This window comes from Lepidochelys olivacea (genome assembly GCF_965140295.1).
Source record: "Lepidochelys olivacea isolate rLepOli2 genome assembly, chromosome: 18".
Taxonomy (NCBI): domain Eukaryota; kingdom Metazoa; phylum Chordata; order Testudines; family Cheloniidae; genus Lepidochelys; species Lepidochelys olivacea.
This window is the reverse complement of record NC_140428.1, coordinates 11,750,271-11,777,546: the sequence shown is the minus strand read 5'-3', so window position 1 is coordinate 11,777,546 and position 27,276 is coordinate 11,750,271. Positions and strand designations below refer to the sequence as shown.

The window sequence follows — 27,276 nt, the reverse complement described above, 5'->3', positions numbered from 1 at the left end:
GGTGTTAACCTCTTGAAGGAATCCTCGTTAGGCTAACTGGAGGCAACATCAGCCAGAGAAGGGACTGTGCATTGTGCTCCCAAAAATGTAAATAAAAAGTGGGAAAGAAGGAAATTTTCTTCCAATAATAGAAGGAAAGATGAGAAAGTGTGAAGACAACGAGCAAATCCATCCTAGGAGGCAAAAGCTATGCACCTGCCGGAGTGGGAACAGGGCAGGACTGAAGCAGCTGTGCAGGACCCTAGCATTTCATGGGATAAGCAGGACTGGGAAACTCCAGGAGCAGCTCCTGAAAAAAAACGTTCAGCACAATTCACCCTCACCATGTGCACCAGCCTGAGCTGGGAGGCTGCCTGGCCCTCTGCAGCCTCGAGTGGAGATGCTTAGTGCAGTGATTAGAGCAGGGACAGGACAACTGGGCAAGAGCAGGCAGTCACTGGCTCCGATTCCCCCAGTGCAGGAAGAGATGATGACACTGGCCTCCTTCAGGAAGCATGTTCAGCTCCAGGCAGGCAGGAGACGTGCACTGTCCTAATGGGATTTGCTGGACTGAGTTTTTTTGCATTAAGTCATTTAACCTGAGAAACTTTCACCAAAGAGTTTCTAACGTGGTTCCTTCATAGACCCCTCATCAGGAACCCAAAACCTATCCCTAATCACAACCCAACCCAAACACAATGCTAGCTCGAACTACAGCCTAGCCCTCACCCAACGCTAACCCTAACCAGAGCCTAGCCCTAACCCAGTGCTAAACCTAACTACAGCCTAGCCCTCACCCAACACTAACCCTAACTATAGACCTGCCCTAACCCAATGCTAACCCTAACCAGAGCCTAGCCCTAACCCTAAATACAATATATTCCTAAACAAACAGTAACCCTAATTCTAACTCTAACCATAAACTAGCCCGAACCTACCACTAACAATAACACTAGCCCGAACTGTAACCTACCCCTAACTCTAACTACAACCTCAATTTAAGGCTGACACTATTTTTAACCCCAAACTTAGGGCTAACATTGAACCAAACCCTAACTCCAACCAACTCCCGCTGCTTGAGAGCTCCAGGCATTGTAGCCCCTAATGAGATGAAGATATCTGTGCCACTTGCCCATCTGATCCCACTGGAGTCAGCAGCCTTGACTACAGTCTCCAGAGACAGTCCCTGACGGCACCAATACCTTCATATGCAGCCACGGGGGGGATGTGCAGCTCCAGTCTGGGACAATTTGTTAGACACCAACAGGCAATTTGAAATAGTTTCATCCCTGCTTCAGGGTCTGTACCATCCCATGGCCTTTCCCTGCTCCCCTCTCCCGTCTAGCCAGGTGGTTACGTACTGGTGCATGGCATATCCAGGGGGTCGGAGTCTGCCCGGTAATATCCATTTCGGCACACGCAGTTGGTGGCCCCTTCCGAAGTAGTCCTGCTGTTAATTGGGCAATGAACACACCCTTCGTCCCCTTGGCTGGCCTTGAACGTCCCTGATGGGCAGCCTGGAAAAGAAGTGAGAACAACAGGTGGTGAGAGGAAAGCCCAGTGGGGTGGGGAGATAGGCAGGGAGGGGGCTGCCTGGCTTCTACTGGAGCTGCTGGACAACACCATTCAGGGGATTTCAGGGTCCAAAGCCAAAATCTGACAATTTAAAACAAACAAACGAGCAGCAGAAGCAGCAGCTGGTTTGAACGTTTCCAGGAACCAGGCACGGCTGCTCTGTCAGACCGTGAAGACAACGTGCCTGCTAGCCAGAGAGAAGTCCCTACCTATGATTACAGGACAGGCTCCCAGTTACTCGGCAGTACGATTAGAACTTTAAAAAGGAGCTGACTCCATAACTCCATCTCCTTGCTTCTGCCCATTATGCCATTGTTGATGCCTGGATGTTGCAGTTATGTTCCGTGACGCCCCCAGCTGAGACCTGAACCTGCAGATCCCGAGGCAAGAGTTCTCCCACTGGAACTAAAGGAGATGCACTAGGAGTGGTGACGGCCTTGTGTCAGGTCTCCAGCCCCTAGTGGGAGGAGTGTTACAATGGTTCCTGGGAATGCATGGTGGGCTGAAGGTTGAGGACCGGGATGTGAATTATGGCAAATAATAGTTGTGATGGAAATCGAGAAATTACTGCCAAGTGTCTTATCCAACAAAAAGCCCTTGTAGGTCATGGAACCCCACTGGTTGATTCCTGCACCCCTGGCCCCAGGCTCCTAAATGTGGACTGTAGTGGTCTGTCTGTATTGCTCTCCGCATCCACTGCTGATTGTATGTTGTTAACTTGTTGTGTAGCAAGGGGGATGGCAGACGCTGTGTGCAGTGAAATACAATAAATAAAACCATTTCCCATTTCACTTTATCAGAGCGAATTCTTGAAATCAATGATTTCTGCAGAACATCTCCTTCCACTCTGCCAAGGGTTGGAAGGGTGAGAAAAAACAGCCTGAGAAGGAGGTTACAGCCTGGGACTGGTCAGAAATTTTCTGTCACAACATTCTTTCTGCAGAAAATTGTGGAAAAAGGTTTTGTGAAAGGTTTCTGCTTTCCTCAAAAAATTTCTATTTTCATCAGCAAACCAACCAACCCTCCCTCCCCCCCCCCCACAACGTTTGGGTTTCAACAATTTTCAGCCAAAAATTTTCAGTTTTCATTTTTTTTGACAAAAAGTCAAAGTTTTCCACAGAAAACGAACCCCTTTCCCAGTGATCTCTGTTACCAACCCCCTTCTCTTCACTCGTCTGAGCATCGCCAGTGAGAAGCTGCTTCTCCTTCCATGCTCTTGGATCTTCACACACTCCCAAACCCACTAGTGCAGCAGCTCCACTGCTGATCCAACTTCCAGCACACATTTGACTGCAAACCCATCACTGAGAGGGCTGAGCTGTGGGGAGCAGGGATGGCCAAGCAGCTCTCAGTGAAATGGAGGAGCAATGCCTGCTCCATAGCTAAGGCTGCTGCAGAGTTTCTGTTTTTAGCCCCATTTTGAAGCTGCAATCAACACGCGGAGTTCGATCAGTCTGAAATTCCAGGGCCAGGGTAGTTTGTGGTGGAAATGTGTGATCATCTGATCAAAGCCTTCCCGAGATACAGGCCCCTTCCCCTACAGACAGTATGCAAAGGGCAGTATCCACAGGAGACCCAGGCCACTGACTGAGCCTGCTGAAATCTAGTCCAACTCTGAAAGCTGAAAACGAAAACATTCCTGGAGGTTGGGTCTGGCTCTGTGGTGAAGGCAAAGGGCCCATTCCAAGTCCTGGCTGGCTCCCGGCTGCACAGAGCCAGCTCTTCCACCCCCAAATGCCCTGGTACTTAGGGGAGGAGCACCAGCGGTGGTAAGGAACCCCCCACCTCCCTTGTAATGATTCGAGCAAGAAGCAGGTGAGCCAAGAAACCGAGAGGCGGCAGAGAACAGACAGGGTGGACAGTGCCCTGTGGGCAGGTCTCACCTTATCTACCACAACACAGGAGCAACACAAGTTGCCTCTGCCCCATCCCAGATCCCTAGAAAGGGGGGAACCAAGGCTCCAAACACAGTTTTGCTGCCTCAGGCTCTCCTGGGTTCTCCTCCCAGGCTAGACCGTGCCTCACGGTGTGACCTTGGACAAGCCTCTGCCCCTCCCTGCCTCAGTTTCCCCATCTGTACCATAAGCCCAGCACTCAGAGAAGCTGAGTGAAGACTGTGGAGAACTTCAAAAAGATCTCACAAAACTAAGTGATTGGGCAACAAAACGGCAAATGAAATTTAATGTGGATAAATGTAAAGTAATGCACACTGGAAAAAAAAAACCCAGTTATACATACAATATGATGGGGGCTAATTTAGCTACAGCTAATCAGGAGAAAGATCTTGGAGTCATCGTGGATAGTTCTCTGAAGACATCCATGCAGTGTGCAGTGGCAGTCAAAAAGGCAAAAAGGATGTGAGGAATCATTAAAAAAGGGATAGAGAATAAGATGGAGAATATCTTATCGTCCTTATATAAATCCATGGTACGCCCACATCTTGCATACTGGGTACAGATGTGGTCCCCTCATCTCAAAAAAGATATACTGGCATTAGAAAAGGTTCAGAAAAGGGCAACTAAAATGATTAGGGGTTTAGAACAGGTCCCATATGAGGAGAGATTAAAGAGGCCAGGACTTTTCAGCTTGGAAAAGAGGAGACTGAGGGGGGATATGATAGAGGTCTATAAAACATGAGTGGTGTGGAGAAAGTGAATAAGGAAAAGTTATTTACTTGTTCCCATAATATAAGAACTAGGGGCCACCAAATGAAATTAATGGGTAGCAGGTTTAAAACAAATAAAAGGAAGTTCTTCTTCTCTCAGTACACAGTCAACCTGTGGAACTCCTTGCCCGAGGAGGTTGTGAAGGCTAGGACTGTAACAGGGCTTAAAAGAGAACTGGATAAATTCATGGAGGTTAAGTCCATTAATGGCTATGAGCCAGGATGGGTAAGGAATGGTGTCCCTAGCCTCTGTTTGTCAGAGGGTGGAGATGGATGGCAGGAGAGAGATCACTAGATCATTACCTGTTAGGTTCACTCCCTCTGGGGCACCTGGCATTGGCCACTGTCGGCAGACAGGATACTGGGCTGGATGGACTCTTGATCTGATCCAGTATGGCCATTCTTATGTTCTTATGTTCAAAGTGCTATGCAAAAGCAACCTGGCCTACCTGCAACACACCTCCTGGGCTCTGACTTCTGGAAAAGAGGGAGCTGCACCCTCCCCTGGTTGGCTGAGCTCAGAAATGGCCAGGTTGACAGCTCTGCCCTGCACCAGCTAACCCTGCTGGATGACTCACAAGCCCAGATGCCTTCCGCCCCTCAACTGCTAAGCCACGAAGCTGGTAGCTCCCCAGGCCATAAAGATCACGCAGCTGAGTCATTTGCATCCTGTATGAAGTCCCGGGTATCACGTAATGTTGCTAATCTTCACGAACAAGCCGTCATGGAATGGTTCCTGCATGTGCCTTGCGATGCGGCCCAGACGGGCAGCTTGGCACATCACTGCCTCAAGAGGAGAGCATCAAAGCCCATCTCGCTGGGCTTGGAGTGAGGATTAATTGTACCTGTTATGAAAAGGAGGCCAAAACCTGGGAGGTGCTGAGCCCCAGCAAGCCCCATGAGCCCCAGGGAGAGAGACTGGGCACCCTGGCTCCAGGGGGAGAGGCAGGGGCTCAGCACCTATCCGCCTGTGACCCAGCAGCTGCACTGGTTAGTTTAAATGTGTCCTCATTCTGTGCTGGTTCCTAGGCACAATCTCCACAGGCAGCCCCTGTGGCAGCCACGGCACAGGGAATGGGAAACTCACCTCCCATCGCTGCAGACCTGCTCCTCCAAATCCCCTCGCTCAGAACCTGAGGCTGCAAGGGTGAGATCTCTGTGCCCCTCTCCACCTCAGCACTGTCTGCCCTATCTGGATGGGGAGGCGGAAAGCTGCCCCCCTCCCTTCAGTCTCCCCCTCCTCTCATTGTCATGGGGTGCCATCACAGCCAGCACCGCCTGGGCCTTGCTGTGGGAATGAAGAGGGGGCATAGAGGCTGCAGACCCCAGAGTAAGTCCCGTGTGTGGTGGATGGAGACCGGTCACCCTAAGCTCCCTGCGCTGAGCAGGGTCTGTGGTGGTGGGAGACAGATGAGGATGTTCCCGTGAGAAGCTCCCTCAGTGACGGGGAAGGCGGGAGCAAAGTTTGTGCCTAGACACCAGAATGGAGCGGGGGAAAAGCGAACGGTTGCAGCACAGAGGGCTCCAAAGGCAGAACCGATTTATTTCTCAAAACCCCTGTTAGCCAGGGAAAGGGGGAGAAATTACCCTGCGGGGAGGGGCTCTGACCTGCCTGCTGGGGCTGCAATAGCTCACAGTCTTCGGTGCGCTAATTCCAGTGCCACCCCGAGGCTAGTCATTGGGGCCCGCTCCTTTCATCCCCCTGTTGCAGTGCGTGGCAGCGGCTGGATGCACGGGGGGCACGGAACGGTGCCGTTTGCTGACAGGGCCGGCTCCGCTGACACAGGGATGGCCAGGGCCCGGTTTTCGGTTCTTGGCGCTCCCTCCCCGGCTGGGACCGGTGCGCACTCTGAAAAGCAGAGTCAGCAGGGGACAAGGGGAGGGGGCCGCTGGCCAGGCAGCATCAGGCGTGGGAGAACACACTCTTCTTCCGAAGCTGCTCCCGCTCCTGCCAGGCCGGCTCCATAGCATGCGCCGGCCCCCAGGGGGCAGGCAGCCTTCAGGAGCTCCAGTGCCCACTCCGGCCACTGTGCCTGCTACATGCATGAGACCCGCACGGGGGGGGGGGGGGGAGGAGGGAGGGAGAGCTCAGTGGTTTGAGCATTGGCCTGCTAAACCCAGGGTTGTGAGTTCAATCCTTGAGGGGGCCATTTGGGATCTGGGGCAAAAATTGGGGATTGGTCCTGCTTTGAGCAGGGGGTTGGACTAGATGACCTCCTGAGGTCCCTTCCAACCCTGATATTCTATGATGCATGTGATGGGAGCATGTGTAAATAAACAGGTGCTGGGACTCCCAGGGAGAATCCTCCAAGGATTTATTGACTCCTTTAGCACCAGCCTAGCGAGCACCTCTCTTGGGGCTGCCGTCCAATCTCTCTCTGTCCTGGCTCGGGGAGAGCAGAGCTGCTTGGGAAGCGAGATTCTTGCTCAGTGTTCAGTGGGGGCTTCTGCCAGGCCCCAGCAGCCTCTCCCTTCCCCTTGGCGACGGAGAACTCTGGGCAGTTCACACAGCTGGGCCTGGACAGAGCTGGGTGGAAAACAGGGTTCTGCAGCTTCTTCCTCCTGCCACCTGCCCTGCGGCTTCCCTGGTACCAGCTCCCTCCTCTCCTGGGGCATCTCCTGCCCCAAGGCTGCGTCGGAACAGGCTGGCTGGTGCGCGCGGTTTGCTGGCTGGACTCACAGGAGAGAGAGATCAGAAATGCTTTGTTAGATCCCATCCAGGAGATACTACAGCTAGCATCATCCCTGCAGTCTACATACCAGCTGTGGGGCTGCCCCCTGCCGTCTGTACCCCAGCCGTAGGGCTGCCCTGTCCCCTGCCATCTGTACCCCAGCCGTGGGGCTGCCCCGTCCCCTGCCGTCTACACTCTATGGGTGGGTTGGGCTGTTCCCTGCAGCATAGGCTGCATAGGTCCAGCTCTTTTCCCACCCAGTCCTTGGGAGTTGATGTTGCAGGCCCAGCACCAGCCAATGCTTATCAAGGGCCAGAAATTGTTTTCAGAAGTGCCTACTGTGTGCAGAGCCATCCCGTGTTAACCAGCGGTGCAGCGGCAGACCAGAGACTCGCCACAGGAATTATAAACAGTAGCAGAATACTGATGCAGAAACCCAATTTTACTGTTTAAATCCAAGATTTTGCAGGGGTTTAATGGACCCTTGGCACATTGGTTGTTTTTTAAATAGCAACATTTAGGGGCTCCAGCATCCGCCCCGGCCCCTAGGACCTGTCCTGCCTGCTTCCTGCACAGACCCCATCTCCCAAGCCAGGGAAAGTCGCTGGTGTGTGCGCCCTGGGCCAGTGCATCAGGCTCAGAGGGAACCGAGGCTCCTGCCACCAGCTTCCATCCCCTTCCATTCGAATGGCAGAGCCTTTGAGTTGCAGCCTCTGATCTCCAGGAGGGCCTGGCCATGTTGGTTCAAACCAGCCCCTTGAGTTAATCCCGTGAGCTGCACGGAGACTGAGGGAAGCCTTGAGAGTGTCTCTTGAAAACCGCTCAAGCACAGGCCTCCGGAGCTCCCCTCCCCGCAGATCACTTCTGCAAACAGCTCATGTCAAGCAGCTCTCCCGGGGAGAAAAGCTTCCAAAATGGCAGCCCTAGCCCTGCATTCATGGCTCTAAGGAAGGGCTCTCTGCCTTGTTTGCCTGCCTTTGTTTCTCCAGACAGGCCCTTTGCTGCACAAGAGAGGCTGTTCTCACTGTCTGACACAAAGCAGCCAGCCCCAGCTCTGTCAATTAAGTTTAACAGAGACCCTTTAATATCCTCCAGCCTTATCTCTCAGCTGCCCTCCTCACCTCTCCGTAGGGAGGGGGAAGGGCAGAGGACCACTGCAGCCTGATCCTGCCAGTGCCCAGCACCTGACAATGCCATTGACTAGGAGGCACCACGCTGGGCAAGCCCAGCACCCGTAGGGTTCAGAGACTGGGGATTAAATCAGGATCAGCCCTCCCTTGCCTCACTGTCTTTCAGTGCCTCGCATGCGCCATGGAACGCTCCCATTGTCTCTCTCCCGTGTCTCCTGCACTCACTCTCGCCTCATGCTTTCCTGCTGAAAGCTAATCCCCGGAGCTGCACTGGGGACGCACAATTCCTCACCAACGTGAATTCCTAATTACAATAGGCACCTCAGCTCCACTCCCTGCACCCTCATTTCTTAGCAGACAAATGCCCTTCACTAGCAGGAGAGGTTGTGCCTGGGAACAAGAATGTGCCTCATAGGATCATAAGCTGATAGGAATAGCCAGGCTGGTGCCGAGCTCGGCTCATCCAGCTCAGTCTTCCATCACCAACACTGCATGATGCCAGCTGCCCCAGAGGATGGGGCAAATCCATCTTGCCTCCTGACCCCAAGAATTAGAGGCTGGCTCGTGCAGCAGGGTTTCTCGCCTTCCAAAACCCGTCATTGTTAGCATTTACTGTTATAACTGCAAATAGCTGTAATCTGCACAAGTGTCTAATGCAGTTTTGAATCCTGCTAAACTCTGGGCCGCAATGACATCTGGTGGCAATGAGTTCCACAGGGCAATTGTGCTGTGTGAAAAGTATTCTCTTTGACCAGGTCTGAATTTGCCACCTTTCCATTTCACTGCATGTCCCCTAGTTCTCATGCTATGGGACAGGGAGACTTTGTGGGGGGAGGGATAGCTCAGTGATTTGAGCATTGGCCTGCTAAACCCAGGGTTCTGAGTTCAATCCTTGAGGAGGCCATTTAGGGATCTGCGGCAAAAATTGGGGATTGGTCCTGCTTTGAGCAGAGGGTTGGACTAGATGACCTTCCAACCCTGATATTCTATGATTATAAATTCCTGATGACCATCTCTAGACCAGACATTATTTTCTACTCTTTTATCAGATCAGTTCTTATCACTTTTAAGGTAACAATCCAAACCTTTTCAATCTCTCTTCACATGGGAGTTTTTCCAGGCCCTCATCACTCATCTTAGCAATCCTCTCTAATTCTGCTGTCCGGAGTGACGGGGACTGCACATAGCATTCCAGCGAGGCATATTCCAGCACTTGACATAGATTCCTATGTCAGGTTTCAGAGTAACAGCCGTGTTAGTCTGTATTCGCAAAAAGAAAAGGAGGACTTGTGGCACCTTAGAGACTAACCAATTTATTTGAGCATAAGCTTTCGTGAGCTACAGCTCACTTCATCGTATGCATCTGATGAAGTGAGCTGTAGCTCACGAAAGCTTATGCTCAAATAAATTGGTTAGTCTCTAAGGTGCCACAAGTACTCCTTTTCTTTTTATAGTTTCCTATATTATCCTCCATTTTATTCCTCCCACTTTCTAATGTCTTGTTGCTCTTTTGCCAACAGCTGCATACTGAGCAGAGCTCTTCATGGACATGCCCGCAATCACGCCCCGATCATTTCCCTGAGCTAACACTGTTCATTCAGAACCCAGAGAGCTGTAGGAGTAGTTCACATTGTTCCCTCCAGCGTGCACTTACCAACACTGACCTTTCTCTGCCATAGTGTTGCCCCTTCCCCTAGCTTGGTTAGGTCCTTGGTTAGCAGAGGTTCTCAAACTGGGGGTCAGGACTCCTTGGGGTTGTGAGGTTATTACACGGGGAGTCGCGAGCTTAACCTAAATAATTTTCTATCATCTGCAAATTTTGCCTGCTCCTTCCTCACCCTTTTTTCAATACCCTCACAACTTGGCTTAGTTTCTTTAGTAGCCTCTGGTGAGGGACCTTGACAAAGGCCTTTGGAAAGTCCACCCAGCTCTCCTGTAGTCATTACTGCACAGACACGTTTGAAGAGTTCCAGCCAGCTGAGCCTTTTACTTGATGCAAATACAAGTGATCCCATCTCCCCTTGGAGGGCTGAGGGCTGGGAGTGGGGAGGGGGTCTCTGACTGGGATCTCCCACTCCTCCCATGCTTCTGCAGACGCAAGTTGCGCGACATGCAGGAGCAACACAATCATAGAATCATAGAATCATAGAATCATAGAATATCAGGGTTGGAAGGGACCCCAGAAGGTCATCTAGTCCAACCCCCTGCTCAAAGCAGGACCAATTCCCAGTTAAATCATCCCAGCCAGGGCTTTGTCAAGCCTGACCTTAAAAACCTCTAAGGAAGGAGATTCTACCACCTCCCTAGGTAACGCATTCCAGTGTTTCACCACCCTCTTAGTGAAAAAGTTTTTCCTAATATCCAATCTAAACCTCCCCCACTGCAACTTGAGACCATTACTCCTCGTTCTGTCATCTGCTACCATTGAGAACAGTCTAGAGCCATCCTCTTTGGAACCCCCTTTCAGGTAGTTGAAAGCAGCTATCAAATCCCCCCTCATTCTTCTCTTCTGCAGGCTAAACAATCCCAGCTCCCTCAGCCTCTCCTCATAACTCATGTGTTCCAGTCCCCTAATCATTTTTGTTGCCCTTCGCTGGACTCTCTCCAATTTATCCACATCCTTCTTGAAGTGTGGGGCCCAAAACTGGACACAGTACTCCAGATGAGGCCTCACCAATGTCGAATAGAGGGGAACGATCACGTCCCTCGATCTGCTCGCTATGCCCCTACTTATACATCCCAAAATCCCATTGGCCTTCTTGGCAACAAGGGCACACTGCTGACTCATATCCAGCTTCTCGTCCACTGTCACCCCTAGGTCCTTTTCCGCAGAACTGCTGCCTAGCCATTCGGTCCCTAGTCTGTAGCTGTGCATTGGATTCTTCCGTCCTAAGTGCAGGACCCTGCACTTATCCTTATTGAACCTCATCAGATTCCTTTTGGCCCAATCTTCCAATTGGTCTAGGTCCTTCTGTATCCTATCCCTCCCCTCCAGCGTATCTACCACTCCTCCCAGTTTAGTATCATCCGCAAATTTGCTGAGAGTGCAATCCACACCATCCTCCAGATCATTTATGAAGATATTGAATAAAACTGGCCCCAGGACCGACCCTTGGGGCACTCCACTTGATACCGGCTGCCAACTAGACATGGAGCCATTGATCACTACCCGTTGAGCCCGACAATCTAGCCAGCTTTCTACCCACCTTATAGTGCATTCATCCAGCCCATACTTCTTTAACTTGCTGACAAGAATACTATGGGAGACCGTGTCAAAAGCTTTGCTAAAGTCAAGAAACAATACATCCACTGCTTTCCCTTCATCCACAGAACCAGTAATCTCATCATAAAAGGCAATTAGATTAGTCAGGCATGACCTTCCCTTGGTGAATCCATGCTGGCTGTTCCTGATCACTTTCCTCTCATGCAAGTGCTTCAGGATTGATTCTTTGAGGACCTGCTCCATGATTTTTCCAGGGACTGAGGTGAGGCTGACTGGCCTGTAGTTCCCAGGATCTTCCTTCTTCCCTTTTTTAAAGATTGGCACTACATTAGCCTTTTTCCAGTCATCCGGGACTTCCCCGGTTCGCCACGAGTTTTCAAAGATAATGGCCAGTGGCTCTGCAATCACAGCCGCCAATTCCTTCAGCACTCTCGGATGCAACTCGTCCGGCCCCATGGACTTGTGCACGTCCAGCTTTTCTAAATAGTCCCTAACCGCCTCTATCTCCACAGAGGGCTGGCCATCTCTTCCGCATTTTGTGATGCCCAGCACAGCAGTCTGGGAGCTGACCTTGTTAGTGAAAACAGAGGCAAAAAAAGCATTGAGTACATTAGCTTTTTCCACATCCTCTGTGTGGAATCCAGAGGCTGTGTGGAGGTGGCCTGACACCCTTGCACCAAGAGCTTTGCAGTTCAACTGCCTCCATTAGCTGTGGTCTTGGCAATCCAAGAGAGCCATGTCCCAGTTCCCTGGGGCCTGGGTGTGCACGTCTGCCTAAGCTTCTGGGATTGTCAGGATGCCCATTCGTGGCTGAGAAAGCCACATCCAGCAGTGGGCAGGCTGGGTCCTGCAGTCAGCTTAATTTGCCCTTTCACCATCCACATCCACACCAGGGGGAACTTGGCTCAGAGGCAGGGTGGGGATCTCTGCAGAGATGGGTCCCCGCTACCCAGTTCAGGCCCAGATCTGAACACTCCCAAGGCACCGGGTGCTGGGGAAGAAGGGGGAGCACTGAGCGCACCTCAAGAGCCCAGTGAGATTCCTGCTTTATACCCAGATTGACATGTGACAACCACGCACCCGCCCTCCCCATCCATCTGCACTAGGGAAGGCAGGTTTTTGAGGTTACATGGGGCAACAACTTGGTCCTCCTGCAAATCTAACCTTGCCAGCCTGGGTAATGTAAAGTGGTTCAGGGTTCCTCCCGCCACTGCATTGGACACCTGCTGTGAAATCCCTGGAGTAAGTGGGAGTTCTGCCATTCACGTCCCCGCGGTCAGGATTGCACCTCAGCACAGGTGCCCACCTGGCAGTATCCCCGAGTTATTCTATATGCAGACACACCTGTGGCACATACAGAACACCTGGAGAGTGGCATCTCTCACAAGAATATACTGCCTCTATCTGCACTTGTGCATCTCCAGGTGGTCCAGTCCTGCACTCACTCTCTCAGGCTCCTTGGAACTAGCAGCAGGGTGGCAGACAAGTGACAGAGCCAGGGCTGTCACTGAAGGGTGGCCAGCAGTGTTGTGGGACTGTGCAGAGGGAACTGACTGGATGAGTGTGGCTGTAACACCACTGGTTTCCATCAACACTAGCACCAACATGAGTCCCATGGAACTGGTGGGTGTGAGGGCACTGCCGGGTGCTGGTGCAACTGGGAGCACTTGGAAATCTTTGAGTGTGCACACATGTGCTTCTCAGGCCACACACATGCCTGAGCCAGTCCTGGGAACACCAGCACTCTCCAGGGTCAGCAGGGCTACAGTGAGCTGGTGGGTCTCTGGTGCCAGCCCTTCGCTCTAACCACTAAACCACACACTTGCCACGCTTCCTGAGAGAGGCTAAGTGAGCCGTTCCTGCCTGTTTCCACCCATTCCTCCAGTTTCCTCCCCAATAAGCAAGCCCAGAACTTTTTAAAAACCAGCCTGCAGCATTACCTTGTGTGTAAGTGACACCACGAATCCCACTGCCAGGTGCTGTCCCTGCCAGCCACACCGACAGCAGTGCATGGACATGCTGAGAGGAACCCAAGGTTAAACGAGATTAACCGAAGGGAAATGTGAAGATCAACCAGCTTCTTTAATGTGGATTAAAGAGCTGTCATTAAAAGAGGAAAAATCCACAATGCAAATACTTGCAGTTTAACCCAGTGATTCTCCACAGGACAGAAACAGAAGCTGATCCCTCAGGACACTGGAGAGCATCCTGCAGTTTGCTAATAGGAGTTTTAACAGGATCCCTAGATTCAGGCTGCTTCGCTGCTGTTCATAATATTACCCCTTTTTGACCGGACCAGTGAGTCAAAGTTCAGGGCCCTGGGGATGTTCCACCTGGAAGCAGAAATTGATGCAGTCTGATATTTTCTTTGATGCAATTTTGTTTATTTACAAGGAGTGTACAAAGACCTGTGTCTCCGAACACACAAGGAACCAAGAACAAAAGGAGCAATTTCTTAGCTTACAGCCCCAGGCCTCTTTAGACAACACCAGACCCAAACGCTCTCCCTCTAGCTTTTCCCAGGGTCACACTGCAATTTCAGCGTCTTGGCTTTCACATACATACACACACGCACACACCTGCCCAAAACGATGCTCAGCCAAAAGCTCCTGGTCAGTTTCATACACTGCTTATGCTTACAGTTATCTTAACTGAAGGGTGAGTTCACACCTATCAATCTCAATGGGGTTTTCTCTCAACCCCGAACAGCGTTTCACCCAGCTCATAACAATAATAATAATACCACAGCACCTTTCATCCCAGGATCTCAAATCCGTAATAAACCAAGACTAGTAGATCTCCCCGTCAGGCAGGCATTTCTACTCCAGTGTTGTGGGTAGAGGAACTGAGGTGCAAAGGGAGCACGTGACTTGCCCAGTGCCAGCCTGTGACAGAGCCAGGAAGAGAAGCCAGGATTTCTGACCCCTAGTTTCGTGCATTAGCTGTAAGAACAAGCCTCCCCTCCAAAGCTGGCACTCCCGGACTCAGTTACTACCTCTGGAAAGTTTCTGATACAAGCTGTTTCCTTTCCTAATAGGCTTCCACATGTTCCATGCTCTGTTTCAGGTCTATCCATTTCAGATGTACGGCGCTAACAGCATGTACTGGTTAGTTCCTGGTTGGTCTCACAGGCCAGGCCCTGACTGCTCTGTAAAACACTGGTCAGAACACGGGTTCACTGCACAGATGGGGTGCCGTGTGTAAGGCACAGCTGGGTGATGAGAATGGTAGGCATTAGCGCGGACAGAACCCTAGTAGGCCCCATCTAGTCCTTCCCCTCCAGTGGCCAGGGCAGAGTGCTGTCTGCTTTTTATGTTCACCCCAGCAGGGCTGGCCTCCCCCCCGGCCCATGGCCTCTGGTGTGATCCTGAAATGGAATATTTACGGAAAATGCAGACTTGGTATTTACTGGGCATGGCAGGCTCAGGGATGACATCACTGAGAACCATTCAGAACCCGCCCTCCACCCCCATTTGACCACAATGTCCATGTCCCTGTAGCATTGCCTGTCATGGCTCGCAAGCCTTAACCCTGGGCTGTGAACCCTCTCCCACGTCCAACTCTCCTGCTCTGCTGGGCTCAAAAGGTCATTGCTCTGCAAACATGGCTCAGAAGTTCAAGCATCTGGCGAGACTGCCCCACTTGTGGGAAAGGCATACCTGTGAGCGTGCATCGTGACCCCCCTGCAGCCAGCACGGAGGCCTGTGCACAGCCGCTCCAGGGGAGGGGATTAGGGGGTCAGTAAGAAGCATGCATGGAATTCTTTCCCTGCTCAGCAAGCCCAGTTAAACCAACACGGCTGCTTATGGGACTCACCTTACCAGCCCTGAAAGAGAAATAACAGGCTTTCTGCCAAAGCCCCAGCCCTGAGTACACAGGGACGCGGAACCGCTCCCACATGTCACACAAAACACACACAGCACACACTGACCAGACCTGAGGCTTCTCCTGAAAACTACTGATGAGCAAATGGAATGGGGGTCGCCTGGTCCGAGATGTCCGCCCCGTCAAACTGAGGCCTTAAGCTGCTGTAAGTTACATCACTCCCCACGCCCCCAGCGATGTAACTTACATTGACTTAACGCCATGTCTACCCCGCACTGTCTACCCCGCACTGTCGGTGGGAACGCGCTCTCCCTCTCGTTGAGGTGGAGTAATTACACCCATGGGAGAGCACTCTCCCATCCACGAAGCGCGTCTTCACCAGACCTGCTAAAGCAACGCTGCTGCATCGATCGCAGTGGTAGTGATGACAAGCCCTGAGACTCTCCATTATCACAACCATCCCGCAATGTGGGTGCCCTACGTATTCTGCAGGAGGCACTATGCAGTCTCCAGATGAGGGTGAAGGGCTGTGTGACCCTGTCTCAGCACTACATTAATCACATGTTAGCCAGCTGAAATACCCACAAAAGGCCAAATCCTCAAGTGATGTAAACTGGCACCGCTCCCTGGAGCTCTGCTGATTTACACCATCGCCCCATCCCGAGAGGAGCTGTGCCCAGTTATATCACCTAAACCTCACACCATAACTTACTAGCAAATGCATCATAAGAACGTAAGAACGGCCACACTGGGTCAGACCAAGGGTCCATCAAGCCCAGTATCCTGTCTTCTGACAGTGGCCAACGGCAGGTGCCCCAAAGGGAATGAACAGACAGGTAATCAAGTGATCCATGCCCTGTCACCCAATCCCAGCTTCTGGCAAACACCATTCCTGCCCATCCTGGCTAATAGTATTCTCCATGAATCTATCTAGCTCCCTTTTGAACCTTTCAGAGTAGCAGTCCTGTTAGTCTGTATTCGCAAAAAGAAAAGGAGGACTTCCGGCACCTTAGAGACTAACCAATTTATTTGAGCATAAGCTTTCATGAGCCTCAGCTCACGAAATGCATCCGATGAAGTGAGCTGTAGCTCACGAAAGCTTATGCTCAAATAAATTGGTTAGTCTCTAAGACGCCACAAGTACTCCTTTTCTTTTGAACCTTGTTATAGTATTGGCCTTCACAACACCCTCTGGCAAGGAGTTCCGGAGGTTGACAGTACGTTGCGTGAAAAAATACTTTCTTGTGTTTAAAGAAAAGGAGTACTTGTGGCACCTTAGAGACTAACACATTTATCTGAGCATAAGCTTTCGTGAGCTACAGCTCACTTCACTGGATGCACGCAGTGGAAAATACAGTGGGGAGATTTTATATACACAGAGAACATAAAACAATGGGTGTTACCATACACCATGTCAAGGTTCCTTCCCCATTCTGAACTCTAGGGTACAGATGTGGGGACCTGCATGAAAGACCCCCTAAGCTTATTTCTACCAGCTTAGGTTAAAAACTTCCCCAAGGTACAAACTTTGCCTTGTCCTTGAACCCTATGTTGCCACCACCAAGCGTGTTAACAAAGAACAGGGAAAGAGCCCACTTGGAGACGTCTTCCCCCATAATATCCCCCCAAGCACTACACCCCCTTTCCTGGGGAAGGCTTGATAAAAATCATAGAATCCTCACCAATTTTTACAGATGAACACAGACCCAAACCCTTGGATCTTAAGAACAATGAAAAATCAATCAGGTTCTTAAAAGAAGAATTTTTATTAAAGAAAAGGTAAAAGGATCACCTCTGTAAAATCAGGATGGTAAATAGCTGACAGGTATCAGATTCAAAACATAGAGAATCCCTCTAGGCAAAACCTCAAGTTACAAAAAGACACAAAAACAGGAATATACATTCTATCCAGCACAGCTTATTTTACCAGCCATTAAACAAAAGGAAATCTAACACATTTCTAGCTAGATTATTTACTAACTAAGAGTTGTATGGTTTGTAAATTGTGTTTGTTTTAAACCTACTACCTATTAATTTCATTTGGTGGCCCCTTGTTCTTGTCTTATGAGAAGGAGTAAATAACACTTCCTTATTTACTTTCTCTATACCACTCATGATTTTATAGCCCTCTATCATGTTCCCCCCTTAGTTGCCTCTTTTCCAAGCTGAAAAGTCCCACCCAGTCTTCTTAATCTCTCCTCATATGGAAGCCGTTCCATACCCCTAATACTTTTTGTTGCCCTTTTCTGAACCTTTTCCAATTCCAATATATCTTTTTTGAGATGGGGCGAACGCTTCTGCACGCAGTATTCAAGATGTGGGCGTACCATGGATTTATATAGCGGCAACATGCTATTTTCTGTCTTATTATCTATCCCTTTCTTAATGATTCCCAACATTCTGTTCACTTTTTTGACTGCCACTTCACATTGAATGGATGATTTCAGAGAACTCTCCACAATGACTCCAAGATCTCTTTCTTGAGTGGTAACAGCTAATTTAGACCCGATCATTGTATATTTATAGTTAGGATTATGTTTTCCAATGTGCATTACTTTGCATTTATCAACATTAAATTTCATCTGCCATTTTGTTGCCCAGTCACCCAGTTTTGTGAGATCCTTTTGTAGCTCTTCGCAGTCTGCCTGGGACTTAACTATTTTCAGTAGTTTTGCATCATCTGCAAATTTTGCTACCTCACTGTTTACCCCTTTTTCCAGATTGTTTATGAATATGTTAAATAGGACTGGGCCCAGTACAGATCCTTGGGTGATACCACTGTTTACCTCTCTCCATTCTGAAAACTGACCATTTATTCCTACCCTTTGTTTCCTATCTTTTAACCAGTTACCAATCCATGAGAGAACCTTCTCTCTTATCCCATGACTGCTTATTTTGCTTAAGAGCCTTTGGTGAGGGACCTTGTCAAAGGCTTTCTGAAAATCTACATACACTATATCCCCTGGATCTCCTTTGTCCGCATGCTGGTTGACCCCCTCAAAGAATTCTAGTAGCATCAATCGAGCATGTTCTGTTTCTTCAGCCTCTCAAGATAGAGGATGGACTCATCTGTTCCCCAGTTACTGGTTGCAAAAGTTTTGCTTTTTGTGTCTGACAGATTCCCTACAATATAAGGGATGATTTTTTTTTTTTTTTTTTTTTGGTACTTCAAAAAAGATTTAAAAGGGCAAACAGCATCTTGATTTTAAGTTTTTAAAAGGACTGAAAAGTTGAGAGATGACATTCTTACAGGGTGGGTTATTTGGACAGTAAGTGCTCTGTGTCCAACTCGCCTCCAGAAGAATTTAGGACTTTCATATTTTGTTTCTTTGTTTGGTCTTGTTTAAATGTTTCCCGAAGCTCCTCTCCTAAAAGCTGTGTCTCCTTGGGCTGGGATGTTAACCATTAAGGAAATGACTCCCAACCTTTTAACGTACTGAAAAGAAGGCGAGCAAGCCAGTGGTGACATCAAAGTTGGATTGATGGAAAGCCCCTAAGCCCATAAACCCTTCTTGCTTTAATTGGTGTTAAAACAAAGATAATCTTATCTCAGCCATTATAAAAGAGGGGATAGGATGGACTCTCTAAAAGCCCCTCTAAAAGCCCTCATAAAATTGGCAAACATTCCATGTCCAGAGCCCCGAGGAACCAGCTTTAATCCTGAAGGAAACATAAAACTATAAAAGGAGCTTTCCTGAAACAGAGCCCTTCAAAACCGCCTGCCCTTCTTCCAGCTTCCATCCCTCAGCCAGTGCCTTGGAAAGACAGAGACAGACTGACAGACAGACAAAGGGGGAGACAGACAGGGACAGGCACTGCCTTCCCGGCTTTTACCTGGGGGTAACTAACACACGTGAGCTATCCTGAGGTCTGAGGCCCAGGCCTGCACCCCTGCAGGGTTTCCCTCAGAGTAAAACGAAAGGGCCAAGATCCCATGGTGGTTTTAACCAGGTGAAAACACCCCTTCCTTAGAAGTGAAGACAAGGCCTCAGGCAGGGTTTTGATACACAGGTGTGACTGAGGGCAGAGCGTGGTCTGGCACAATGCTGGGAGATGGGGAAGAGACAGGCTGACACCAAAACCAAAATGGAGTATGCTGCCAATTAGATACACAGACATTGAAATGGTGTCAGGATGTACAGGTCCACTGGTCGCTGGGCTAAGCACCTGCAGCTCTCAGTGCCTTAAACTGGATTTGTGGGTGATTAGCTGTGTGAGCTGTAGCTCACGAAAGCTTATGCTCCAATAAATTGGTTAGTCTCTAAGGTGCAATAAGTCCTCCTGTTCTTTTTGCGGATACAGACTAACACGGCTGCTACTCTGAAACCTGACATTTGTCTGTCAGTCAGTCAGTCGGCCGGCCCACGCTCCCTGTCCCATTTCTGTCCCTGCAGTGTCTGACCACGTCCCGATATGATGGTGCACACGGCGAGGATGTCTCTGGCTCTCCCCTCTCGCTGGGTGTCTGGTGGGCTGCCCATGCTAGTGCCATGGGCAGATTGGCTGACGCGGGGTTTGTAGTTGGGTCTGAAGGAACTGAGGTTCCTTCCCTCCTAATGCCCTCCAGGAGTGAGCTCCAGGTTTGTTGGCCAGTCATAGAATCATAGAATATCAGGGTTGGAAGGGACCCCAGAAGGTCATCTAGTCCAACCCCCTGCTCAAAGGAGGACCAATTCCCAGTTAAATCATCCCAGCCAGGGCTTTGTCAAGCCTGACCTTAAAAACCTCTAAGGAAGGAGATTCTACCACCTCCCTAGGTAACGCATTCCAGTGTTTCACCACCCTCTTAGTGAAAAAGTTTTTCCTAATATCCAATTTAAACCTCCCCCACTGCAACTTGAGACCATTACTCCTCGTTCTGTCATCTGCTACCATTGAGAACAGTCTAGAGCCATCCTCTTTGGAACCCCCTTTCAGGTAGTTGAAAGCAGCTATCAAATCCCCCCTCATTCTTCTCTTCTGCAGGCTAAACAATCCCAGCTTCCTCAGCCTCTCCTCATAAGTCATGTGTGCCAGTCCCCTAATCATTTTTGTTGCCCTTCGCTGGACTCTCTCCAATTTATCCACATCCTTCTTGAAGTGTGGGGCCCAAAACTGGGCACAGTACTCCAGATGAGGCCTCACCAATGTCGAATAGAGGGGAACGATCACGTCCCTCGATCTGCTCGCTATGCCCCTACTTATACATCCCAAAATGCCATTGGCCTTCTTGGCAACAAGGGCACACTGCTGACTCATATCCAGCTTCTCGTCCACTGTCACCCCTAGGTCCTTTTCCGCACAACTGCTGCCTAGCCATTCGGTCCCTAGTCTGTAGCTGTGCATTGGGTTCTTCCGTCCTAAGTGCAGGACCCTGCACTTATCCTTATTGAACCTCATCAGATTTCTTTTGGCCCAATCCTCCGATTTGTCTAGGTCCTTCTGTATCCTATCCCTCCCCTCCAGCGTGTCTACCACTCCTCCCAGTTTAGTATCATCCGCAAATTTGCTGAGAGTGCAATCCACACCATCCTCCAGATCATTTATGAAGATATTGAACAAAACCGGCCCCAGGACCGACCCTTGGGGTACTCCACTTGATACCGGCTGCCAACTAGACATGGAGCCATTGATCACTATCCGTTGAGCCCGACAATCTAGCCAGCTTTCTACACACCTTATAGTGCTTACAGTCCCGCAGGAAGTTCTGTCTCCTGCCTACATGGGTCACATGCTGGAGGCTGGTAGTGCCACTGTCCCAGTGCAAGGTGGCGGCTATCGCAGCAAGTCATCTGCATGTTGCTCACATTTTAGTGTCCACTGTCTCCCCCACTGACTCCACACAGAGGGTTTGCCGCTGCTGAAAGCTTCAGAGGCAGATATGCAGACGCTCATGACTCTCCAGGTGTGGCCAGAGTGGAAAAGAAGAGTGGCGGAAGCACCCTAAAAGTGTGTGTGTGTGGGAGGCAACAGGCGCCCAAACCATGGCCTTGCCCCCGCATCACCCCTTCCCCCCGAACCCCCACCCTTGCGCCACCCTTTCCCCCCGAGCCCCGACCCTCGCACAGCCTCATTTCAGGACCTGTGTGCTGTGCTCGCCCCAGCCGTCCAGTGCATGGACACCAGAATGAGAGCTGCATTGTCACAGGAGAAGCAAGTGGCGATTCCACAGTGGAAACTTGGCAAACTGGATTGTTACTCGTCAGCGGAACATCATTTTGGAGTTGGAAAATCCACTTTAGGTGTTGTTGTCATGCAAGTGAACAGGGCCACTAATTGTCTCCTCCTACACATGCCTATGACTCTTGGCAATGTGCAAGACGTAGTGGACGGATTTTTAGCAATGCAGTTTCTGAATTGCAGTCGGATGACAGATGGCACACATATCCCCATTTTGGCACCACCTTGCCACAAAGTACATCAACAGAAAGGGATACTTTTCTATGGTTATGCAAGTATCAGTGGATCTCTGGGGCTGCTACTATTAATGTGGCTAGGTCAGGGAAGTTGCATGATGCTCGCATCTTTAATGAGATCTTTAGTCAAGCAGAGAAAGGTATAACACGATCCAAGGGCTGGAAGCTGAAGTTAGGCAAATACAGACTAGAAATAAGGTGTAAATTTTTAACGGTGAGGGTCATTAACCACTGGAAAAATTTACCAAGATTGGGGTGGATTCTCCATCACTGACCATTTTTAAATCAAGATTAGATGTTTTTTTCTAAAAGATCTGCTCTAGGAATTATTTTGGGGGAAGTTCTCTGGTCTGTCTTATACAGGAGGTCAGACTAGATGATCACAATGGTCCCTTCTGGCCTTGGAATCTATGAATCTTTATGAACACAGGACTGTTCAGAAAGCTGAAGGCAGGGACTTTCTTTCCCAACCGGCAGATTATCATTGGCAATATGGAAACGATTACAGGAATTCAGGGGGACCCAGCCTGCCGTTTGTTCCCCTGGCTCACAAAGCCATACACCAGCCATCTTGACAGGACCAAGGAAAGATTCAACTACTGGCTCAGCAGGTGCAGACTGATTGTTGAACGTGCTTTTGGTTGACTGAAAGGACGGTGGCCGTGTTTACTCACTATATGGGATCACAGTAAAAAAAAATGTCCCAGTGGTTAAAGCTGCCTGTTGTGTCCTGCATAATATCTGAGAGGCAAAGGGGAGAAACCTGCCTCAAGGGTGGAGGTGGAGTGGCTGTCTGCTGACTTTGAACAGCCAGACACAAGAACCATTGCAAGATCTCAGTACGTAGCTATGTGTTGAGGGAGGCTTTGAAAGAACACTTTAGTGGTCAGCCACAGTAGTGTTCTGTGCTAGAGTGTTCTCTGGGCCTGGAGCTGTGGGTGCTGCTATGCATGGTGTGGTACACGGTGTGTACATTTATAAATAGGACTGGGTGTTTTCCTGAAGCTGTGTCCCATGGTGCTTGGTGTGCGTTTACAAGGGCTTGTCTACACTTAAACCACTACAGCTTTGTAGTGCTTCAGTGAAGACACTACCTACACTGATGAGAGGGATTCTTCCACTGGCAAAGGTAATTCACTTCCCTGAGATGCAGTAGCTAGGTCGACAGAAGAATTCTTCCATTGACCTAGCGCTCCCTATGCCAGGTCGGCTTAACTACGCTGCTCAGGGGTGTGGATTTTTCACACCCCTGAGAGACGTAGCTCTGCCAATGTAAGTTCCCCCGTAGACCAGCCGCAAGTCTTGTTTGCTTTGACTACTACTACGCATTCAACAGTATTTGTTGTAAACTAATAAAGATCCTTTGAGGCTCCAAAAATAGAACTTTATTGAGTGAGAAAACCAATGCAGCTCAGTGTTTGTGAAGCTGTGGTTTCCCTTGCTGTCTGTCCCAGCGTGGAGCGGTAGGGGAAAGGATGCAGCCCATGATGCACGTGGAATGTTGTGGGGTGTAAGGAGCAGTAACCAGGGAATTCTGAAACAACTGTGAAGGGCAGAGAGTTGGGGATTTCTCGACCTGTAGGTCAACCAGGGTCTGCAGCATTTGGGTTTGCTGCCTGAGAAGTCCCATTATGTCCTGGTGCATTTCCATCTCCTTGTCTTGCTGGGACTCCTGGGCCTTTTTCCTGTTTTCTGTTTCCTTCTCCATACTGTTGGTCATGTTGGCCCTCCAGGCCCTTTCTTTGTGGTTCAGGGCAGCACTGGCTTGCAATATCTTTCAGAACATATCCTCCCTAGTCCTCTTCTTTCTCCTCCTCAGCAGGGTCAAGTTTTCTGTGGTGGGTGCACTCCTCAAGGCCATCACACCAGAAGCTGCTGGTAGAATGGAACAGATATACCACTGGATTTGCAGTCACAATGGAAAGGGAAAGAGAAGTTTTAAAACTCCCTTTCCTTATTGCCAATAAGACACGCAGTGCCAATAAACAGCACCGCTCTCCAGCCCCAGCCATGGTGCGTATGGTCCACCAGGGGCAAGGAGGGAAAAATGTTCTGTTGCATGAATCTATAAAGTATCAGTCCCTGTTCAATGGATAGGAGTATGGGGCAATGGCACTGAATACTGGCACAGTTTCCCCCAGGCAGTGGTGATTTCAGCTGATATCTCACTCCTGAGGGTCACAAAGCTGCTACTGGCATCCCAAAGCTGCCCAGGCCTGTATGCCACTAGTCTGTTTACTGCAATCCTGCCAGTCAAACTCACTGCAGAGTGGCATAGGAAAGTGCCCTACCACAGGGGAAGAAATAAGGCAGCCATCCCTAGAAAGCTTGGGAGGGGATTGCAGAGTATCTCCATAAAAGGTTCCCCGAGATCTCTCAGGAGGATATAAGGGATACCTATGCACATAAACAAAGTGTTCTGTCCCCGTCCTCCTCACCCCAGCCAATATGGGAATGAAAAGCAGATGCCAACTCTGCCAACTCTGTTGTACTGCTGTCTCTTCTCATATAAGTAAATCAATGAAAAGTTGACATCTGTGTCTTGTTAACTCAAGGATGGACCAGACAGAATCTTTACATTTAAACCCTGTAAAGAAAACTGCACATGCACACTTACCCGAGTTTCCTTCCCCTTCATCGGGCTCATTCTCGCTCACCTGGCAGGTCTGGCTAGCTTGTGATGGAATCCTGAGCAGGACCTGGCCTGTGGCAGGGCTGGAGCCCCCTGCTGCATCTCCCCATTCCTCCTCTTCCTCCTGTTCCTTCTCCTCTTCACTGTTTACATCAGGAGTCTCTGGCTCTGGCTCCTTCAACGTGACCATGATGGTCTGCATGGCGCTGGTGGGACCTCTGCCAAGCATAGCCTACAGCTCATTGTAAAAGCAGCACGTCTGTGGGTCAGCACCAGATCTATTGTTGGTTTCCCTGGCCTTGTAGTATTCCTGGCAAAGTTCCTTTGCTTTCAGGCGGCACTGCTGCTGGTTCCTGACATACCCCTTTGCCTGCATCCCCTGTGCAATCTGCTCGTTTCTGTGGTTGGTCCATAGCTGTGCCTGCCAAACTCTTCTTCCCACAGGCCCAGGAGAGCCAATACCTCTTGCCTATTCCAGACAGCAGCACAAATGCATGGAGCAGCAAGGTCAGCTGGGCAGTCAGATACAAGTTTGAGCTGCGAGCTGTGCTCGCCAAGGTGGGCAGTCAGGAAAAGACATTTCCAAAACATGTAGGGAATTTTCAAGGGGAGTGGGGATGGCTTCTGGTCTCCGTGACCCCTGGACACAGGAGCTTACAATAGCGACCAGAGCTGTCACTGTTGCAGGGAATGGGGCACTGTGGGAGAGCTGCTGGAGAACTGGTAGGGTCGACACTGCTTATGCAGTGTCTACACAAGCACTGTGTCAACCTCAGTAGGCCAACCGTGGCTCCATGCCCTTTGGGGAGGGGGTCTTGCTGTGTTGCTGTAAAGGGCGCTTATGTCACCCAGAGACAAATTTGGGTTCTAGACATGTGCACAGACAGGTCGACGCAAGACAACTTACATCGACCTGACTTTGCGAATTAGGCTGGATCAGAGCCATCCACACCGGAAAGCCTGGCTGCTTTAAAAATCACATCCCCAAAGTCCACATTGCTGCTTTGTGTAGATAAGCCCTCACATATAAGTAACCTTTTTTGGTGTCTTTCTAGTGTTCCAATGGATAAACACTGATTTCACTGGGGATGTATCATCAGCATTCATCAGTTAAAACTGAAAATCAGAACTCTATGTTTAGAGCACCTATAGAATATAAAACCCTCCTACACCATGAGGTCTCTGGGAACAGAGCCTGCACCCAGGACAGAGTTTGGGTGGACTAAGACCCTGATACACTATGGAAACCTCAGAATGACTTAGGTGAATCTTGCCCGTGAGCATTAATGAATCAATGAAACAAACAAACCATGCATCTAGGCATCATCAAATATGTGGACAAGAATGATCCAGTGGATACAGTGTACTTGGACTTTCAGAAAGCCTTTGACAAGGTCCCTCACCAAAGGCTCTTAGGCAAACTAAGTAATCATGGGATAAGAGGGATCCCATACTGATCAATCATTGATCAGTAACTGGATAAAAGATAGGAAACAAAGGGTAGGAATAAATTATCAGTTATCACAATGAAGAAAGGCAAATAGTGGGGTCCACCAAGGGTCTGCACTGTTCAACTTATTCATAAATGATCTGGACAAAGGGGTGAACAGTGAGGTAGCAAAATTTGCAGATGATACAAAATTATACAAGATAGTTAAGTCCACAGCAGACTGTGTAGAGTTACAAAGGGATCTCACTAAACTGGGTGACCAGGAAACAAAATGGCAGGTCACATTCAACACAGATAAGTACCAAGCAATGTACATTGGAAAACATAATCCCAACTCCACATACAAAATGTTGGGGCCACAGAATCATAGAATATCAGGGTTGGAAGAGACCTCAGGAGGTCAACTAGTCCAATCCCCTGCTCATAGCAGGACCAACACCCACTAGGTGTTAATAGTCCATCAACGGCTATTAGCCAGGATGGTCAGGGACCCAACTCCATGCTTTGGTTGCCCCTAAACCTCTGACTGCCAGAAGTCGGGACTGGATAATTGCCCTGTTCTGTTCATTCCTTCTGAAGCACCTGGCACTGGCCACTGTCAGAGACTGGATACTGTGATAGATGAGCCACTGGTATAACCCAGCATGGCCATTCTTATGATCCCACTACTGCTCTCCTCACATAGTGCTGGATTCCTCTCTCGGCACTCTCGGGGTCAGAACCTTCTCTGCATCTCCTGCCATTGGGACAATCACTCTGCAGAAAACTCACTGATTATTTGCAAATCTTAGATGAAAATTTACCTTTGTATCCATACTGTGATGGGGCCACCTAAGTGCCCAGATTAGACAGACAGAGAGATAGACCTTGCCATTTATCTCTGCCTCCACTATTAATCTTAAGCAGGAGCAGAGAGGTTATTTTACCTCTATAACTGACACTGGTGCGACCGCTGATGGAATCCCGTGTCCAGTTCTGGTGCCAACAATTCATGAAGGATGTTGATAAACTGGAGAGGGCTCAGAGAAGAGCCATGACAATGATTAAAGGGTTAGAAAACCTGCCTTACAGTGAGACTCCAGGAGCTCAATCTATTTAGCTTAACAAAGAGAAGGTGAAGGGGTGACTTGATCACTATCTATAAGTGTCTACATGGGGAATATTTAAGAATGGGCTCTTCAGTCTAGTAGGAAAAGGTCTAGCATGATCTAAATTGAAGCTAGCCAAATTCAGACTGGAAATAAGGCATAACTTTCCAACACCGAGGGTAATTAACCATTGGACCAATTTACCAGTGGAAATGGTGGATTCTCTATCACTGACAATTTTTAAATTAAGATTGGAAGTTTTTCTCAAAGATCTGTTCTAGCAATACTTTTGTGGAAGTTCCCTGGCCTGTGTTATACAGGAGGTCAGATTAGATGATCACAAGGTCTCTTCTGGCCTTTGAATCTATGCAGTCTGTCACACATTACAATCCAGACTGCTTCAATTGTTGCTATAAACGTGAAGTCACGTGACAGCTCAGCAGTGTCCGAGAGGGTCCATTCCTCAGGCAGAGAGTACTAATGGGTCAGATCCTGTATGTCGACTGCTCTGTTTTCCTGCATTGTCTCCCAGTGGTCCAACACACATTTTCCCATCTATCTTGTGGAGGCAGTTGAATGCTGATGGTTGGAATTCCCATTTTGCAAGCCCCCTCTGATGAGTTCCCAGCTCACTTCTGCTCT

General features: G+C 49.5%; 1 protein-coding gene across 4 annotated transcripts in view; it reads right to left on the bottom strand.

Annotated features, from left to right (window-relative positions):
• The window catches only part of EPHB2 (EPH receptor B2), a 279,799-nt gene that overhangs the window by 89,299 nt on the left and 163,224 nt on the right, over positions 1-27,276 (bottom strand). For all 4 annotated transcript variants that reach the window (XM_084651374.1, XM_084651376.1, XM_084651375.1 and 1 more), the window contains exon 4: positions 1,341-1,496. In XM_084651374.1, coding sequence (XP_084507500.1) covers positions 1,341-1,496 — 156 coding nt within the window. The remainder of the gene's footprint in view (positions 1-1,340; positions 1,497-27,276) is intronic.